A 16,711-nucleotide genomic window follows, 5' to 3' on the forward strand; every position below is an offset into this window, starting at 1 on the left:
AATAATTATCAAGTTACTTTTTAATTATCAATAATTACTTGTCAATTATATAATGTATGTTATTTCTCATGTCAATTTCAATGCTTTGTAATTTGTTTGTGTATATCATGATTTGGAGAGGCACCAGATGAGCAAATTTGCTTGTTTGCCAATCCCTCCACTTTATGGAAATAAATATGTTTAAGTAAGTGTTAAAGATACAGAGAGTGTTAGAGATAGGGCTGGGACGGGTAACTCAGATAATCGAGTGGGGTGGGTAGGACACGGGTACCCACAGGACTACCTGGACCCGTGGTTAGTTATGTGATGACAAACAAAAATTTCATGGTTACTATGAGTCACCAATGTTCGCATTTCTTTCTGACTTGTATATGTTTGAGTAAAGATGATCAGATAACTTCAAAAATGTATCTGAATGATGCCATGTCTCTGGTAAAACAATTACAAGTAAGGTAAAATGGGGTTGGGTACCTGGGGAGGGTAAGGTAAAACGGAGTTGGGTACCCAGGTAGAGTAAGGTAAAATGGGGTTGGGTACCTGGGTAGAGCAAGGTAAAATGGGTTGGGTACCTCGGTAGGGTAAGGTAAAATGGGGTTGGGTACCCAGGTAGAGTAAGGTAAAATTGGGTTGGGTACCCAGGTAGAGTAAGGCAACATGGGTTGGGTACCTGGGTAGGGTAAGGTAAAATGGGGTTGGGTACCCGGGTAGAGTGAGGCAACATGGGTTGGGTACCTGGGTAGGGTAAGGTAAAATGGAGTCGGGTAGCTTGGATGAATCTCAGGTACAAATTCCGTCATTATTCCAGGTATTTAATTAAAAACAAGAGAATAATTATTTGATTGACCTACTAGCTGATAAATAATACTCTTGATCAGTGGTTGGTAAATGTAGGTCATTACAGGATGTCAATTTCCATGTAATAAATGTTCATATCACCTGTATGAACAGCTGTTGTTAGCGTCGCCCATACCCAGACTGCTGTATCCTACGTACATATCACATGCTTGGTCATGTGTGTCTGTGTTCAGATGATATTGACAAACTACTTGCAGCATGTCAAATGAAGGCGTGGTCATATAAGGTAATATGTATTTCATGGGTATAATTGATTATTGTAATGACGTAGATGGGATATTTTTTGGGATAAAACAAAAGGCTAGAATGAACATATGTTGGATTGCATGGTATGGCCTGTGTCAGACTGATCTGGTGAAGTGAAATTGTTGACTCAGCTCAATTATCTGTGAGACCTTTTCTTATCTTTGTTCCTTAGCAACAGATTTATGTGGATTTTATTAATGATTTTATTTTCTGTGGTCAGTGTGATTATCAAGTGTTTCAGTTTGTCAGTAAGACAAATGTTATATATTGGATATCAGATGGTTAATTTGACGTCCTGTTTGAAACTCTGTACATAGACCATATGTGACACTGCTGTACAAGAAACCACACTTGACATTATGAATGGCACCGTCCATGACACCACACATGAAACTAGACAGCATTCATGAAACTGGGCACCATCCATGAAACTATACATGCTTGAAACTAGACATTGCATGAAACAGGACACCGTGCATAACACATGACACCATCCATGAAACAAGTCACCATGCATGAAACAAGTCACCATGCATGAAACAGGACACCGTGTTTGAAACTAGACACTGCATGAAACAGGACACCGTGCATAACACAAGACACCATCCATCATGACACACATGAAACTAGATGCTGCATGATGTAAGACACCATGCTTGAAACAAGTCACCATGCTTGAAACAAGTCACCATGCTTGAAACAAGACTCCATGCTTGAAACAAGTCACCATGCTTGAAACAAGTCACCATGCTTAAAACAAGTCACCATGCTTGAACAAGTCACCATGCTTGAAAGAAGTCACCATGCTTGAAAGAAGTCACCATGCTTGAAACAAGACACCATGCTTGAAACAAGTCACCATGCTTGAAAGAAGTCACCATGCTTGAAACAAGTCACCATGCATGAAACCAGATATCACACTTTAAACCAGACACCACGCATGAAACAACACCTGAAACTAGACACTACATGATACAAGACACCAGGCATAAAACGAGAATCCATGCATAAAACTAGACACCATGCATAAAACTAGACACCATGCATAAAACTAGACACCAGGCATAAAACAAGACACCAGGCATAAAACAAGACACCATGCATAAAACAAGAAACCATGCATAAAACAAGACACCATGCATGAAACTTGACACCATGCATGAAAACAAGACACCATGCATAAAACTGAACATCATTCATGAAATATGACACATGAACTGAACACCATGCATGACACAAGAAGAGAAATAACACATGTATGACACCATATATGACAACATAACATCAACTTTGTCAAGGGAACTGTTTTCCTGGAGGTATTTCTCTGACAGTTGGACTATAGTTGTACTGTCTGTGCTTATAACCACTGACCATCACAATACAACCATGTATGTGATCACAACATCACACTTTACTACCAGGTGAAGATATCAATTTGAAAACCCAACAATATTCAAAGACTGACCCACAATGATGGTTGTTGTCTGGTTGACAGGACGGCTTCATCCGACACAGCCAGAGTCTAGACTCGGGGCTGAACATGGCCAATTCCCCAGAGCATGATTCTGAAAGTCGGGATGCAAGTGAAGGACTGAAAGAGGACGGGGTACTAGAGGACATCAATGGGGACCCTGGTCTCCCTCCATCTGGGAGGGTTCCGCTCAGGCAGCAGTCTAGGGTAGGTACAAGTGATGTTCTGGAGGGTTCTACTTGGGCAACAGTTGAGGGTAGGTACAAGTGATGTTCTGGAGGGTTCTACTCAGACAACAGTCTAGGGTAGGTACAAGTGATGTTCTGGAGGCTCTACTTAGGCAGCAGTCGAGGGTAGGTACAAGTGATGTTCTGGAGGGTTCTACTTAGGCAACAGTGTCGGGTAGGTACAAGTGATGGTCTAGGGTAGGTACAAGTGATGTTCTGGAGTTTCTACTTGGGCAACAGACTAGGGTAGGTACAAGTGATGTTCTGGAGGGTTCTACTTGGGCAACAGTCTAGGGTAGGTACAAGTGATGGTCTAGGGTAGGTACAAGTGATGTTCTGGAGGTTACTGCTGTAATAGAGCTGAGGGTTCTTTCAGAAATAATCCCAGTCTCATCATCATCCAGTTCTCATCCCATTCTCAGCCCAAGCATGCCATTTTAGATTATCATGCTTGGTTTTCCAGTACCATACTCCTGCTCGCGGGTACCAGGGATGGTGGGATAGCCAAGTGGGTAAAGCGCTTGCTCACGACGCCGAAGTGGTAAAATCTAGGACCTGCACTTTAGGCTTCCCTGGAACATACTGCTGACAAGCTGTGGTCTACTGTATTCGACAAAATAAGCGCCCAGGGCGCTTTCAAAAATAGAAACAGGGGGCTCTTATTAGAATATTATTTTGGTGAAAAAAACAGAGTTGAAAGATAAATATCGTGGTTTATGCTGACAGCTTGAAATGTTTATGTACAACAGATATATTTTTCCAGAATATAATTGCCCATAATTAAGGGTGCATATAACACACTAGTGCGTAGTATACACGAACAAAATAAGTCTTGTTTACATTGATCAATCGGAACGGGTGCTTATTTGGATTGTTCACTCGCCAATATATTAGCCAATATCTTTGTGGGCGCTTATTAGAACGGGAAGCTTATTACGTCGAACACGGTAACTCCAATGCTGATACATGTATATATTTTTATATCATTGTACTTCACTGTATATCACCATGTCAGTGCCTCTCACTGTCTATCATTGTATATCATTGTATATCCTCACGTTGCAGTTGCCCTCTGTAGACGACTACTTCACGTTAAGGTTTGCGGACAACATCGATGGTGAGGATGTAGAGGTGGTCGCTGCTGTCAAGAACGTCACACTGCAGTAAGTCTATGCTCAGTTTTTAAAAACTTGCATGCATTTGAATATCTAGATAGATACTATGTCTAAGTTTATACCTGTTTTGGTGATAACTGAATAGTTTGAACTAAATAAAGCTATCTGAACATGCAAACAAACTTTTCTACATTATAAGGGTAAATTATTCAAGCAACCACAGGTGTAATGTAATGCATTTCAATATTTTTTGTTTGTATGTGTGGAGGGCAGAGAGGTATTTATGCTGTGCAATTGCATTTATACATTTTTTAAGATGACAAGTTATCCTGTACAGATAGGGACCACCTCCTGTGGTCGTGGTAGATGTTACTTGTTGTTACCCTGTCTGGCGCTGGGCATTAAGGGGCTAAAACAAGGACTGGTCGGCTCAGAGTCAGTATACTGTGTCTGAGTGGGGTATTCATGTTAAACTGCGGCATGGTATCTCAGTGTGCTAGCACTATAAATCGGCATCAGTCCGGACTAGTACAAGAAGCTACACACACACACATGCATGCACGTCGCTATATAAGTGCAATAATCTTGGACGCGACATTAAACCCCATTTCACCTCACCTCACCTGAACACCTGAGTGACTTAGTTGTGTTGTCACCTGTCTCATGCCATGTTAACACTTCTCCGGCGTTGTGTCGTCTTCCAGAGAGACTCTCCATCCCATACTGGAACGTCGGAACCTGGATTGTTCCAAAGTGGATGTATTTGTAGCTGACTCCAAGACGCCTCTTCCCATCAACTGTGATACATTCAACCTCGCAGGAAGCACTTTGCACATTAAATCTTCCGATCGCAGTGAGTAGCTCGACATCATTGCTCAAAGATAGTTGACCTTTTTCAACTACTTTTAAAATTAGGTATGGATGAGAAATTTCTTTTAGGAAAATGATAATGAAGTGACGTTGTGTGTTCAGGGATGGTCAAATATAGGGTTTTATTCCCCAGAATGTGTTGCATGGTTTTAGACAAGGAGAGCACCATTTGGCTTGAAGTGTTAAAAGATGTTATTTTTCACTGAAATAGTTTTTTGGCACAATGTTATCACCTGGTAATTGCATAGGTTACATAAGGATTTGTTCTTTTTCAGAACATTGTCTGTTCTTTGTGTATGCTATGTAAAGAGTTGTAAAGGATTTTTTATTTTGTTATTGTAAAGGAATCATATTTCTCATCCAAACATTGTAGATATCGCTGCAATGAAATTGCATCACAATGCTTTGCAGACCATTGTGACATCACTGGTTACCTTGACGTCACAATCAAATGACATCACTAATGGCTCTGCTACTGAAGCTGTTAGCAGTACTTTTTACACTGAAGACACTGCTTATTACTGTTACGTTGGAAGGATGATAAATATAATCTCACCCGAGTGTTGATATATTTGATATCAAAAGACACTTGGGTGAGATTCTCTATATATGACATTTGTGTGGATGAAGGCTGCCCATCGTCAATTCTGGATCATTAAATAAAAGATTCAGTGTTGATTGCATCAAAGTTCCTCCTTTGAAATATTGACTCACTGTTACAGAATTTCTAAATCTGACAAATGATAGCAATAATAAGCAGAAAGTACCTGCTAAGTTCTACCGACAAGCTTGAATATCCAACAAATTTGGCAACTTTCCAATGCATTGTTGATTGATTGTTTGTTGTAATGCTGCACTCAGCAATATTCCAGCTATGTGACGGCGGTCTGTAAATAATCAAGTCTGGACCAGACAATCCAGTGACATCATGAGCATCGATCCACGCAAATGGGATACAATGTCATGCATCAACTAAGTCAGCGAGCCTGACCACCCGTTCTTCTCAGTAGTCGCCTCTTACGACAAGCATAATTCATTATGAAGCGTGTACCTAGAATTCCTTTACAAAATGAAACTTAATGTCATACAAATGATGATATAAGAAGTTTTAAAATATTCTCAATAATGTTTGCAACATTGCATAACAATGTCTACAATGTCAGCAATGATTAGCTGATAGAACCTACTTCTATGAACAATATATAAAATGTATGAAAAAATTATTGATAGAGTATGCAAAGTTTGATCATAAAAATTATCGTTCCACAATAATAAGCTGAAAGCTGAAATCTAAAAATATAATAATATATATAAAATGTATGAAAAAAAAATATTAATAAAGTATGCAACACTGTATTTTTATACCATGTCAACGCTATTAATCCGAAAAAAATTATTGAATTCAAAGATATCGGCTTGAATATCAAAAGAACTACATTTTCATTGCAAGGCCATCTGTAGTGTGTAAACTCATTTGTCCAAGTGGTATGTTTGTTTAACTCTAATTGCCAGCGTTTAATCAACAAAGCTGTCAAGGGCTCAGCTACAGGCCGTGATTAAGGAAATATGGCATTAGAAGTATCAGAGGTATGAAGCAAGTCCCTGAGAAAGGACGACCGTCTCCCCAGAGATCAATACGGTTGGAATCATGGCCCAAATCTCTTCTAATCAAACACCCATGAATGTCAGTGATGATGTTTTTAGGCTGAGCCTATTCAATAAACCTAATAGGCTCCAGCGATCTTGTTACCAGCTATCTGCAAGGCTCTAACTGACTTAGTGTGGACACTAATTAAAACCATATTGCCTGCACTTGACTCCTGTTAATTAAGGCCGGAGAGACACTCATGTGATGGGAGGAAGAACACAGTGAGATTGGCAGCTGAACTTGTGCATTACAGTCTGTGATTGAAATACAACATGTAATCCCGCCCCTGTGATCAAGTTTGTATTGTGAAGCACCCATGTAGATACTGGGATTTTACGCCACACTTTGCTACGACTGTGTCAGATAGAGCAGAGGCATCGCTTCTAGTCTGTTCGGACCCGATCAATACTAGCTCTCGTATTGACTTTCTGTCGTAAATTCTCTGCCGGAGATCGCGAACGGCAAGCTAAGAATTCCTCAACTAAATGGAACTGAGGGAGGGACCGGTATCGCTTGCGTGTAGTCCAGCTAAATGCTTGCTTTCATAAATGGGACCTTTAGATCGAAACTAACCAATCCAGTTTTAATGGGCTACATCCAAAGATGATTGTCCCAGTTTGGACGGAATGGTCCAGAAACCTAATGGTACAGATTTGGGAAATTGTGTGCGAGGACTATGAGTGTAGAACGACCGAATGTGTAAAGGAAGACGGCCGTAGTGATTGGATTAAGATACAGTATGGGGACACAGGAGTGAGGTTGTTGTGAGAGCAGGACTTGTTCACAACGATTGGTCGATTCTTGCCGTCTTCTCAATGAAGCTTTTTCTCAGTTTGCCTAGATAAATAGACTTACTGATATACAAAAATAGAATTGATAGTTTGCCCCATTGAGATCTTTATAGGCTTCTCCAGGGCATGAAGGAGAGTCATAAAATTTATGGAAGAAATAAGTAATTTCCATTCAAGTTTTTGGCCCGGAGCCAAGAATGATATAATGTAGGAAGTTGGCGTTTCGACGATGGAAGAATGGAGTAAATACGCTCCATTTATTGTGGATATATTCGCAGATGAGTTTCAACAGGAAGGTAAAATGGAGTGTTGTATTGTAATTTGGTTTGTCGTTGTTTATCATTTCGTCAATTAATATTGTTTTAGTAATAGTCTCGGAATTTTTGGTAATGGTCGGCGATGCTGGTGTGTGCCCCATGCAGAAATAAGCCACTTATATATGCAAGATGAAACAAGGAAGGTGCACCGACAAACTGGGCAAAACTTTTTGCTGATCAAGGCTTTGGTATTTGGGTAGTTTACGTAAGACTTGCAGTGAGTGAGTGAGTGAGGTTCAACAATGGATGACAACCTCACCATGCAAATAACCAGTACCTAAGTAAGCACTAGATGTCTTCCTTATCAAGGTCAGTACCTAAGTAAGCACTGGATGTCCTTCTTACCAAGATCGGGCGGTCGGGTAGCCTAGTGGTTAAAGCGTTCGCTCGTCACGCCGAAGACCCGGGTTCCCTTCCCGACATGGATACAATGTGTGAAGCCCATTTCTGGTGTCCCCCGCCGTGATATTGCTGGAATATTGGTAAAAGCGGCGTAAAACCATATTCACTCACTCACTCTTACCAAGATCAGTACCTAAGTAAGCACTGGATGTCTTCCTTACCAAGATCAGTACCTAAGTAAGCACTCGACGTCTTCCTTACCAAGATCAGTACCTAAGTAAGCACTGGCATCTTCCTTACCAAGATCAGTACCTAAGTAAGCACTGGACATCTTCCTTACCAAGATCAGTACCTAAGTAAGCACTGGACGTCTTCCTTACCAAGATCAGTACCTTAGTAAGCACTGGACGTCTTCCTTACCAAGATCAGTACCTAAGTAAGCACTGGACGTCTTCCTTACCAAGATCAGTACCTAATTAAGCACTGGACGTCTTCCTTACCAAGATCAGTACCTAAGTAAGCACTAGAAGTCTTCCTTTCCAAGATCAGTACCTAAGTAAGCACTAGAAGTCTTCCTTACCAAGATCAGTACCTAAGTAAGCACTGGATGTCTTCCTTACCAAGATCAGTTCCTAAGTAAGCACTGGATGTCTTCCTCACCAAGATCAGTACCTAAGTAAGCACTAGAAGTCTTCCTTACCAAGATCAGTACCTAAGTAAGCACTGGACGTCTTCCTTACCAAGATCAGTACCTAAGTAAGCACTGGATGTCTTCCTTACCAAGATCAGTACCTAAGTAAGCACTGGACGTCTTCCTTACCAAGATCGGTACCTTAGTAAGCACTGGACGTCTGCCTTACCAAGATCAGTACCTAAGTAAGCACTGGATGTCTTCCTTAGGGATGTGGGTAAGGTTATTGGGTAGGGGGTAGGGTTTGGATGGGTGGTAGTTTTATTGGATGGGGTGGTAGGGTTTGGATGGGTGGTAGGGTTTTTGGATGGGGGGCTAGGGTTATTGGGTAGGGGGTAGGATTATTGGATGGGGTGGTAGGGTTTGGATGGGTGGTAGGGTTTGGATGGGGTGGTAGGGTTATTGGGTAGGGGGTAGGGTTATCGGATGGGGTGGTAGGGTTTGGATGGGTGGTAGGGTTATTGGATACGGGTTTGCAACGGATGGGTAGCAAGTGTTGACTTCTACCACTTAAATATTTTTCTTAAGGAGTTCCTGATGGAGATTAAAGAAAAAAGCAATAGCTATTAAAAATTCACAGCTTTAAAGATAGCTAATGGTGGAACAATAAGGTCATGGGTGGGCAGTGACCGTATAAAATATTCATTCAGGAATATACTAATTGTATCTGGTTTCTTGTCTCATGCTCTTAGTTCCATTGATATGGGTTCGTCTTTTGTCCTGTTTTACAGCTATTTTCAGTCAAACAAACAGTTGGTACCAATAAGTTCTGTGATCAAATTTTAAACATGGCCACTATGGCAGCCATGTTGTAAATGTGTTTTCTCTGCTGTGTCTATGGTAATAATGAATGTTTTTGTGTGCAATTAATGGTATGGTTTCAGCATCATTTCCATCATTGTCTTGACTCAACTGCAACTCATTTTAATTTTCACAGAATCATTCAGATTACTGGCATTTCTGTTTTCTCCAGGGGGCACGGGTAGCCAGGTCATCTTAGGCGTGTCCCATGGGCAAGCCTTGGGCAAGCCTCTGATTGTGCTTTCGAATCCTGGTTTGACCCTATTCTAGGTTTGTCAGCACCATACCCAGGGGTGAGAATATTCCGTGGATCCGCGAAATTTATTGACCACAAATTTGTGAAACAACCCCCATAAACACCCTCAAATCATGGACCATGCTCCACTGAAAAGAGGTTTCAGCTGATAAGAAAAATATCCATTCTCATCCCCCCATATCTGTGCTCGTGGGTTTCTCCAATGAGACCAGCATCACTTCGGACTTCCTGAACCTGTGATATGACTGGAACACTGAGCGTCATTGAATTCAACTCACTCACTCACCCTTTTTTTTTCTCCCCGTGAAGATTCCGGGGTAGAATAGGTCTTCAGCAACCCATGCTTGCCGTAAAAGGTGACTATGCTTGTCGTAAAAGGCGACTAACGGGATCGGGTGGTCAGGCTCGCTGACTTGGTTGATGCATGTCATCGATCCCAATTGCGCGGATCGATGCTCATGATGTCAATCACTGGATTGTCTGGACCAGACTCGATTATTTACAGACCGCCGTCATATAGCTGAAATATTGCTGAATGTGGCCTTAAACAACAAACCAACCAACCAATTCTTTTCTCCCAATGTCAGGAAGAAATGGATGTAAGCTTGATTCAGCCTTAGTCTGAATTTTTTTTGTGATCTTTGATGTTGAAATACCCCTATAATCAGGTTAGATATCTTGACAGGTTAGAGAGCCCCAGGTCTGTCTTCATTGCTCAGGAACAACGGAAGGGAACTATTTCAACTTCACTCTAAATAATTAATCAGGGACCCAGCTCCAATTGTATTTTTAGCCTTGATGACATTATATATGGTTGTGGAAATGTACAGTAGTCTTAACGATGTGCTACACGAACAGGACTTTGCAACAACTATCTTGGTTTGACATTCAAATAACAAAAATTATTTCTGAGTAGAGCGTGAATGATGCATGAAGTATGTTCAAGCATTGACGTACGTGTCTGCTAATCTGCGTCATCTCTCTCTGTGCAGGTTCAATACCTTCAAAATTTGCAGAACATGCAAAAGCCCGGGGCAGTTGTAAAGATTAGCAATGTGTTGTATGCTTGACTGTCTGATTTTGGCCAACCGAGATTAAAATGTATGCTGACATTGCTTCTTGTCAAGTAAATATACTTTACCGTTATTCCATTCAAGATTTAGGAACAATCATGTTTCACTATTGCCAGAAATGTGAAAGCTTGGATGCAGTAAGGGATATACCTGACTTTAAAAGAAAATATGAACTGAAAATCTTCTGTTTAAAACAGCAGATGCTTCACAGAGGTAACATTAAGGAAAAATACATGTGCTCAGATGGTGAAGTTTTTATTTATGGTCGCAAAACTATTACGTATACAAAATGCTGTAATAATTGACTTATTCTTACACAACTAAAAACCCTGAGCCAGTGGTTTGTGCCGGTGTTGATGATGTTGATGATGATGATGATGATGATGATGATGATGATGAATTGCAGATTAAAATATTTAAAAATGCAGCCAAGAATGTTTGGGTGATCAGGCCGGTAAGGCCCTTGCCCCCTCTACACACAGCCCAGACAGCAAATAGGACTGTTCCCAGGAACGTTTCGGAGTAAATGATTATTATTGTTTTATTTATTAAAAAATATTATTATTCCTTTTTTATTTTTTTTAGATAGGTTTACACAACTTTTTGAAAAATACCATCAGTTTTATAGCTTATAAGAGACCCCAATATCAGCTTAACATGTTGTACCCTTGTTGGGACAGAGTGACAGTTTAAACACAAGTCAACCCCACCGCCTTATGAACAAAGCGACAGCATGCAATATTGGTATAAAAACAAATCATCAGTGTGTTTTCTGACGTACATTAAATCCATCAATAAACCTCTCAGTCTACAAAGGCAGTTTGAATCATGAATTATTGCTTATCTGCACCTCGGATCTATATTACCCGAAGACTTGTTCAAGGATATGGACTCAGAAGGGTTGGCTTGTATTGAGAGTCGGAGGAGTGTAGGAAATCAGCATACTTTCCCCACAGGTGGGCCAGGTAATATACAGGTGTGTGACACCTGTCACCTGTAGACCAATCAATCAAGGTGAAACTCACTGAGGCTTGTTGCGACCATATTAAGCAATAAAATGTATGTTCTCAATGAGCAAGGTCGGCAATGGGTTGACCTAGCTTTGGGATTGTACAAAGACAATTCTGTGAACGTATTTGCTTTTCTGCTCAGGAAAAAGGGCATATATTCATGAGAGTATAAAATATTACCGTATTTTCTCCTGAAAGAAGGCTTGGTGCTGCTCTTCTTGTGTTGTGATATAATCTGTGAGGATTCCAGGGTTATTGTTATTGTGAACTGACCAATAAGGTGGACACGAAGGCATCCGAGTGCGGGTAGTTCATATTGTTGGATGTTGGTTAGCAGGGAAGGCTGACAAATGTAACCTGGCTGATGTGTCACCATGACAACGTGGATTGATGCTCACACCATTGACCACTGTTTTTAAAACCCACCATGAAATAGCTGTCATGATAACCTCTAGGAAATGTGTCACCATGACGACGTGGATTGATGCTCGCACTATTGACCACTGTTTTTAAAACCCACCATGAAATAGCTGTCATGATAACCTCTAGGAAATGTGTCACCATGACGACGTGGATTGATGCTCACACTATTGACCACTGTTTTTAAAACCCACCATGATATAGCTGTCATGATGACCTCTAGGAAATGCGTCACCATGACGACGTGGATTGATGCTCGCACTATTGACCACTGTTTTTAAAACCCACCATGATATAGCTGTCATGATGACCTCTAGGAAATGGGTCACCATGACAACATGGATTGATGCTCACACTATTGACCACTGTTGATAAAATCCACCATATTTGGGCTGTCATTAATCAGTACATACCCCAATCACTCTCACCCTGTGTGGTACTGTGCTCAACGGGTTCACCTTTGGGGATTTTCAGTCGTGTGAAATGAGGCTTGTGAACTGAAAGAGTGGTCATTTACTTGATGTTATACAGTCCAGTTATTACAGCCCTGAGCTGTTAATAACACTGCGAGTGACCTGGCAAACTGGCCAGCCAGCTAACACAAATACATGATGTAAACAATCACTACCTGCTTCTTTGTTAAACATTGATTCCCAGCCAGGTGTTGCCGACCTGTTGATTAACTGGAATTTACCGGAACGATCCTGTAGTCTTGTGTCGTGGTGGTGTACGACATACACACACACCGCATATAACAGGTCTTTTTGTGGATATATACAAACACATTTCGAGGAAGGACCTTGTGTTTAGTGGACTGTTTCTTGAAGATCAGGACAATGTTGAAATTATGGATGTATTGATTTATGGACTGTTACTTCGAAATTGCAAAATGGTAGTTTTTCGGAATGAGATATATTTATGTTCAACTAAACATGGAAAAATTAGCTTCTGTTGAGTTTAGTGTTCAACTTGATCGTGTGAGGGTTCTACAGCAACTAAATGGTAGAAATGTGTCAGTGATAGTCAGTCACACCGCTTTCAACTCTCCCACAAGTACAAATCCTTGATTCCGGGCAATCCATTTTGATAAAGATGAGCACACAAAGTTGATTAGAATTTGACAAATGTTTCCAGCTTGTGACTGCTAGAGACGGTCTATCTTCATCGGTTGTGAATTGGCAGGATCACTCAATGGTAGAAGGAGAAAATGATATCCTCGATCAGGTCCATTTAGGCCCATTCAGGGCAAGTCCTGATAAAATTGAGAACTTGGTTAACTTAAGATGTGTTACACATTAAAAATATTAACATCAACTTTTCACTTTAAGTCTTCACGTTTGTAGTACAAACGTATACATATGTAAGGCAACTAATTATTGTTTGAGATATTGAGTATATTTTTTGAAAATTGTGTGAAGAAAATGTGAAAAAAAGGTTTAAATAGAGGTCTCAGAGACTAGTATGTATTGAACACAGGAAGATTTCACTATGAGGGTGGTGCCCAGCGTGAAGCTGCTTCTGTTGCCGGAGATTGATGAAGGTAGGTGGTGGGGAATATAATTTCATATTGTACATTTTGGGGTTAACATCAGTCCTTGGGTTAATAGTATTTTCATACAGGAATTTTCAATATAACCATTACAGAATGATTTATTTGTACTTTGTTACACATAGAAATTAATTTACAGAATATGATATAATTTTTATGTTGTACATTTTTAGGCTTGACATCAGTCCTTGGGTTAATAGTATTTTCATACAGGAATTTTCCATATAACCATTACAGAATGATTTACTTGTACTTTGTTACACATAGAAATTAATTTACAGAATATGATATAATTTTATGTTGTACATTTTTAGGCTTGACATCAGTCCTTGGGTTAATAGTATTTTCATACAGGAATTCCCCAAATAACCATTACAGAAGGATTAACTTGTTATTTCTAACACATAGAAATTAATTTACAGAACATGATATAATTTCATATTGTATGTTTTTGGCTTGAAAAAAGTCCTCGGGTTAATAGTATTTTCATACAGAAATTTCCCAAATAACCATTATAGAATGATTTGTTATACATAGAAATTCATTTACATTTTTGCATGTAAGTGGCTATATGTAAAAATAATTTACAGAATGTTGGATGCGTATATAGCCATGTGTAAAAATAATTTACAGATTGTTTGACGTGCAAGTGGCTAAAATGACAAAAATATGTTTTAGTTAGATTTACAGGATGAGTAACATCTAAATAGTTCCATATGAAAATTCAATGGTTATGTAAAATTTAAATATTCAGATTTACAGGTGTATTAAAGGAACCCTCCAACATGAGAACCAGTGCTTTGATTGTCAGGGGGCGGGGTCATTGACCCCTGAAAGAGTGACCCGCCAGTATGTTTTTCAGTGGTCACTTGACCTATCTATACATGGTCAGGTCAATCTGAAGTCCAGCTTAGCTGTGCAGATACTAAGGGGTTGTATTTCCTGAGAGACGGTTTCTGAAAAAATATTCTTATTTTTTATGTAATAACAGTTGTTTAGGAACACTTGCATAATCATTTTTAGTGATATTGATTAGCTGGAATACTGGTTTGAGGAATACATATTGTTTTGGCTGTTGATCTAATATACATGCCAGAGAAATTCTTTTTGGTGTCACAATGTCTCGCTTATTGCAACGTGTATCGCTGTTGTGAACTTATGTGACGTGATGTGACCCCTGGAGGCCGAACGTGAATAGATGCAAACTGTCGGTCACTGGAACTATTTTAAACAGAATTGGTTTAATTGGTTCGACACATTGGTTTAAAAATATGCAAAAGACTAGACCCAACAATGACTGTTAACCTGATCTGTAGCATATTTGCACATCAAGCAGAGGCTACTTAAGAAACATGAGATTAATGCTCACATCATCTCACAGCCAATAAAATACAAATTAAGGTAATTGATCTATTTTCTTGTCTAAACACATATTTTTCAAAATGAATACAAAAATAATAATAAAAATGTTTGTTAATTTTCTTTCATATTTATTACAACTCTATTATTATATGGAGGTATAAATATAAAAGTTGTGTAAAATTTGTATTAATCTGCAAAATTCAGTGACATCATTCAGTGCAATTTGCAAACTGAGCCCTACCCTTTTTGTTATCAGCCAATCAGAGAACAGAATCCTAGTGGGCATGGCCTAATTTGGCGATGGTGGGGCAGAGAAGGGGGAGGGGTGATATGGAAACACAAATGCAAATTAATTGATTGGTTGCCAATCAAATGGCACGGAATCACTTTAATTTATTTATTAAACCTTAAACCCTGTTTTTGTCTCCTTTCCCCAAGTCTTCTGATCAATAAATTATTGTCCAAGAAAAAGAGTTTTGGAGATGGCAAACATAGCTTTTCTTACACAGATATTTTTTAATTGTTGGAATCTGCACTTTGTACAACACTGAAGAGAGAGAATCATAGAAATGCAACAAGGATACGACACAGTACCCATGTATCCAACGTTACAACATGACGAAAATATTCGTGCTGAATTTGTGTTGGCTTAGACAGGTGCTAATGTTTTCGCAAACAGGTGTGTTGGGGTGTTGACTATGAGGCGACCTTGATGGGACTCGGGGAACACATGTCAATATTTATAAGTGACCACTGTTTATTTGTTGGGTTAGTTGTGTGTTTTCAATGAAGTCGGCTTCACGGCTGTGGTGCCCGCTCCAACAAGACTTCCCACACTTCCTGTACAAGGTCTCGAATTTCAGTTAAATAATTGATTCATTTTTGAATTGTCAGAAGCTATGTAAGTTATTTATCAGTTTTTATTGATTTGATTTGCAAAGAGATGAGTGATTGAATGTTGTTTTACACCTCAGTCAGTGTTAGTGAGCGAGCATTTATGGATTTTCTCCGGTTTTAGCAATATTCCAGTAATATCTGACCTTCACACAGGCGGGAACTGGAACCAGCCTTTCAGTGTCATGACCTATGCTTTAACCACTAAGCTACCCCACCACTAGGGCTTGGGTATTCGGGTAGGGTGGGCCCTGAGTAGGACCCGGGTACCCACAGGACTACCCGGACCCGTAGGTAGTCACATGTTATATTGTTTAATGACAAAAACTCACTATAGCTCAGTGGTTACACTACAAAGGGCTAATATTCGCATTTCTTTCTGACGATGCACACATTCCTTTTGGCTTGTATATGTTTGAGTAAAGAGTAAAGCTTCAGTCAACTTCAGTGTACGCATGATCTGATGGTTTGATACATTCATCTCAACTTTTGTTGCCAGGGCTTCTGTAAAACAATTCTCAATCAGACATTTTGTTCCCAACTCTTGAGACCTGCAGCGGGTACCCGGGTAGGGTCGGGTAATAGGGGGTCAGGTACCCGGGTAGTAAATTTGGACTCGTCCCAGCCCTACCCACCACCCCTCTAAAGTATGAGTTTATGGATTGATGGAACAGTGTTGACAGCAAGCAACCAAATAAAATATTAAATATTAAAAAGAACCATAAAAAAGAACAATGTTGTTAAAAAAGACTTTAAATAATAATGTAATGTAT

The 16,711-nt window shown here is 39.8% G+C and overlaps 1 protein-coding gene across 6 annotated transcripts in view; it reads left to right on the forward strand.

Moving 5' to 3' along the window:
* LOC124139068 (pleckstrin homology domain-containing family G member 5-like) overlaps positions 1 to 16,711 on the forward strand; it is a 242,894-nt gene that overhangs the window by 153,140 nt on the left and 73,043 nt on the right. For all 6 annotated transcript variants that reach the window (XM_048394169.1, XM_048394167.1, XM_048394168.1 and 3 more), the window contains 3 exons: positions 2,597 to 2,779; positions 3,865 to 3,962; positions 4,619 to 4,767. In XM_048394169.1, the coding sequence (XP_048250126.1) occupies positions 2,597 to 2,779; positions 3,865 to 3,962; positions 4,619 to 4,767 (430 nt within the window). The remainder of the gene's footprint in view (positions 1 to 2,596; positions 2,780 to 3,864; positions 3,963 to 4,618; positions 4,768 to 16,711) is intronic.

This window comes from Haliotis rufescens, unplaced genomic scaffold (assembly GCF_023055435.1).
Source record: "Haliotis rufescens isolate VD_foot unplaced genomic scaffold, xgHalRufe1.0.p SCAF_13, whole genome shotgun sequence".
Taxonomy (NCBI): domain Eukaryota; kingdom Metazoa; phylum Mollusca; class Gastropoda; order Lepetellida; family Haliotidae; genus Haliotis; species Haliotis rufescens.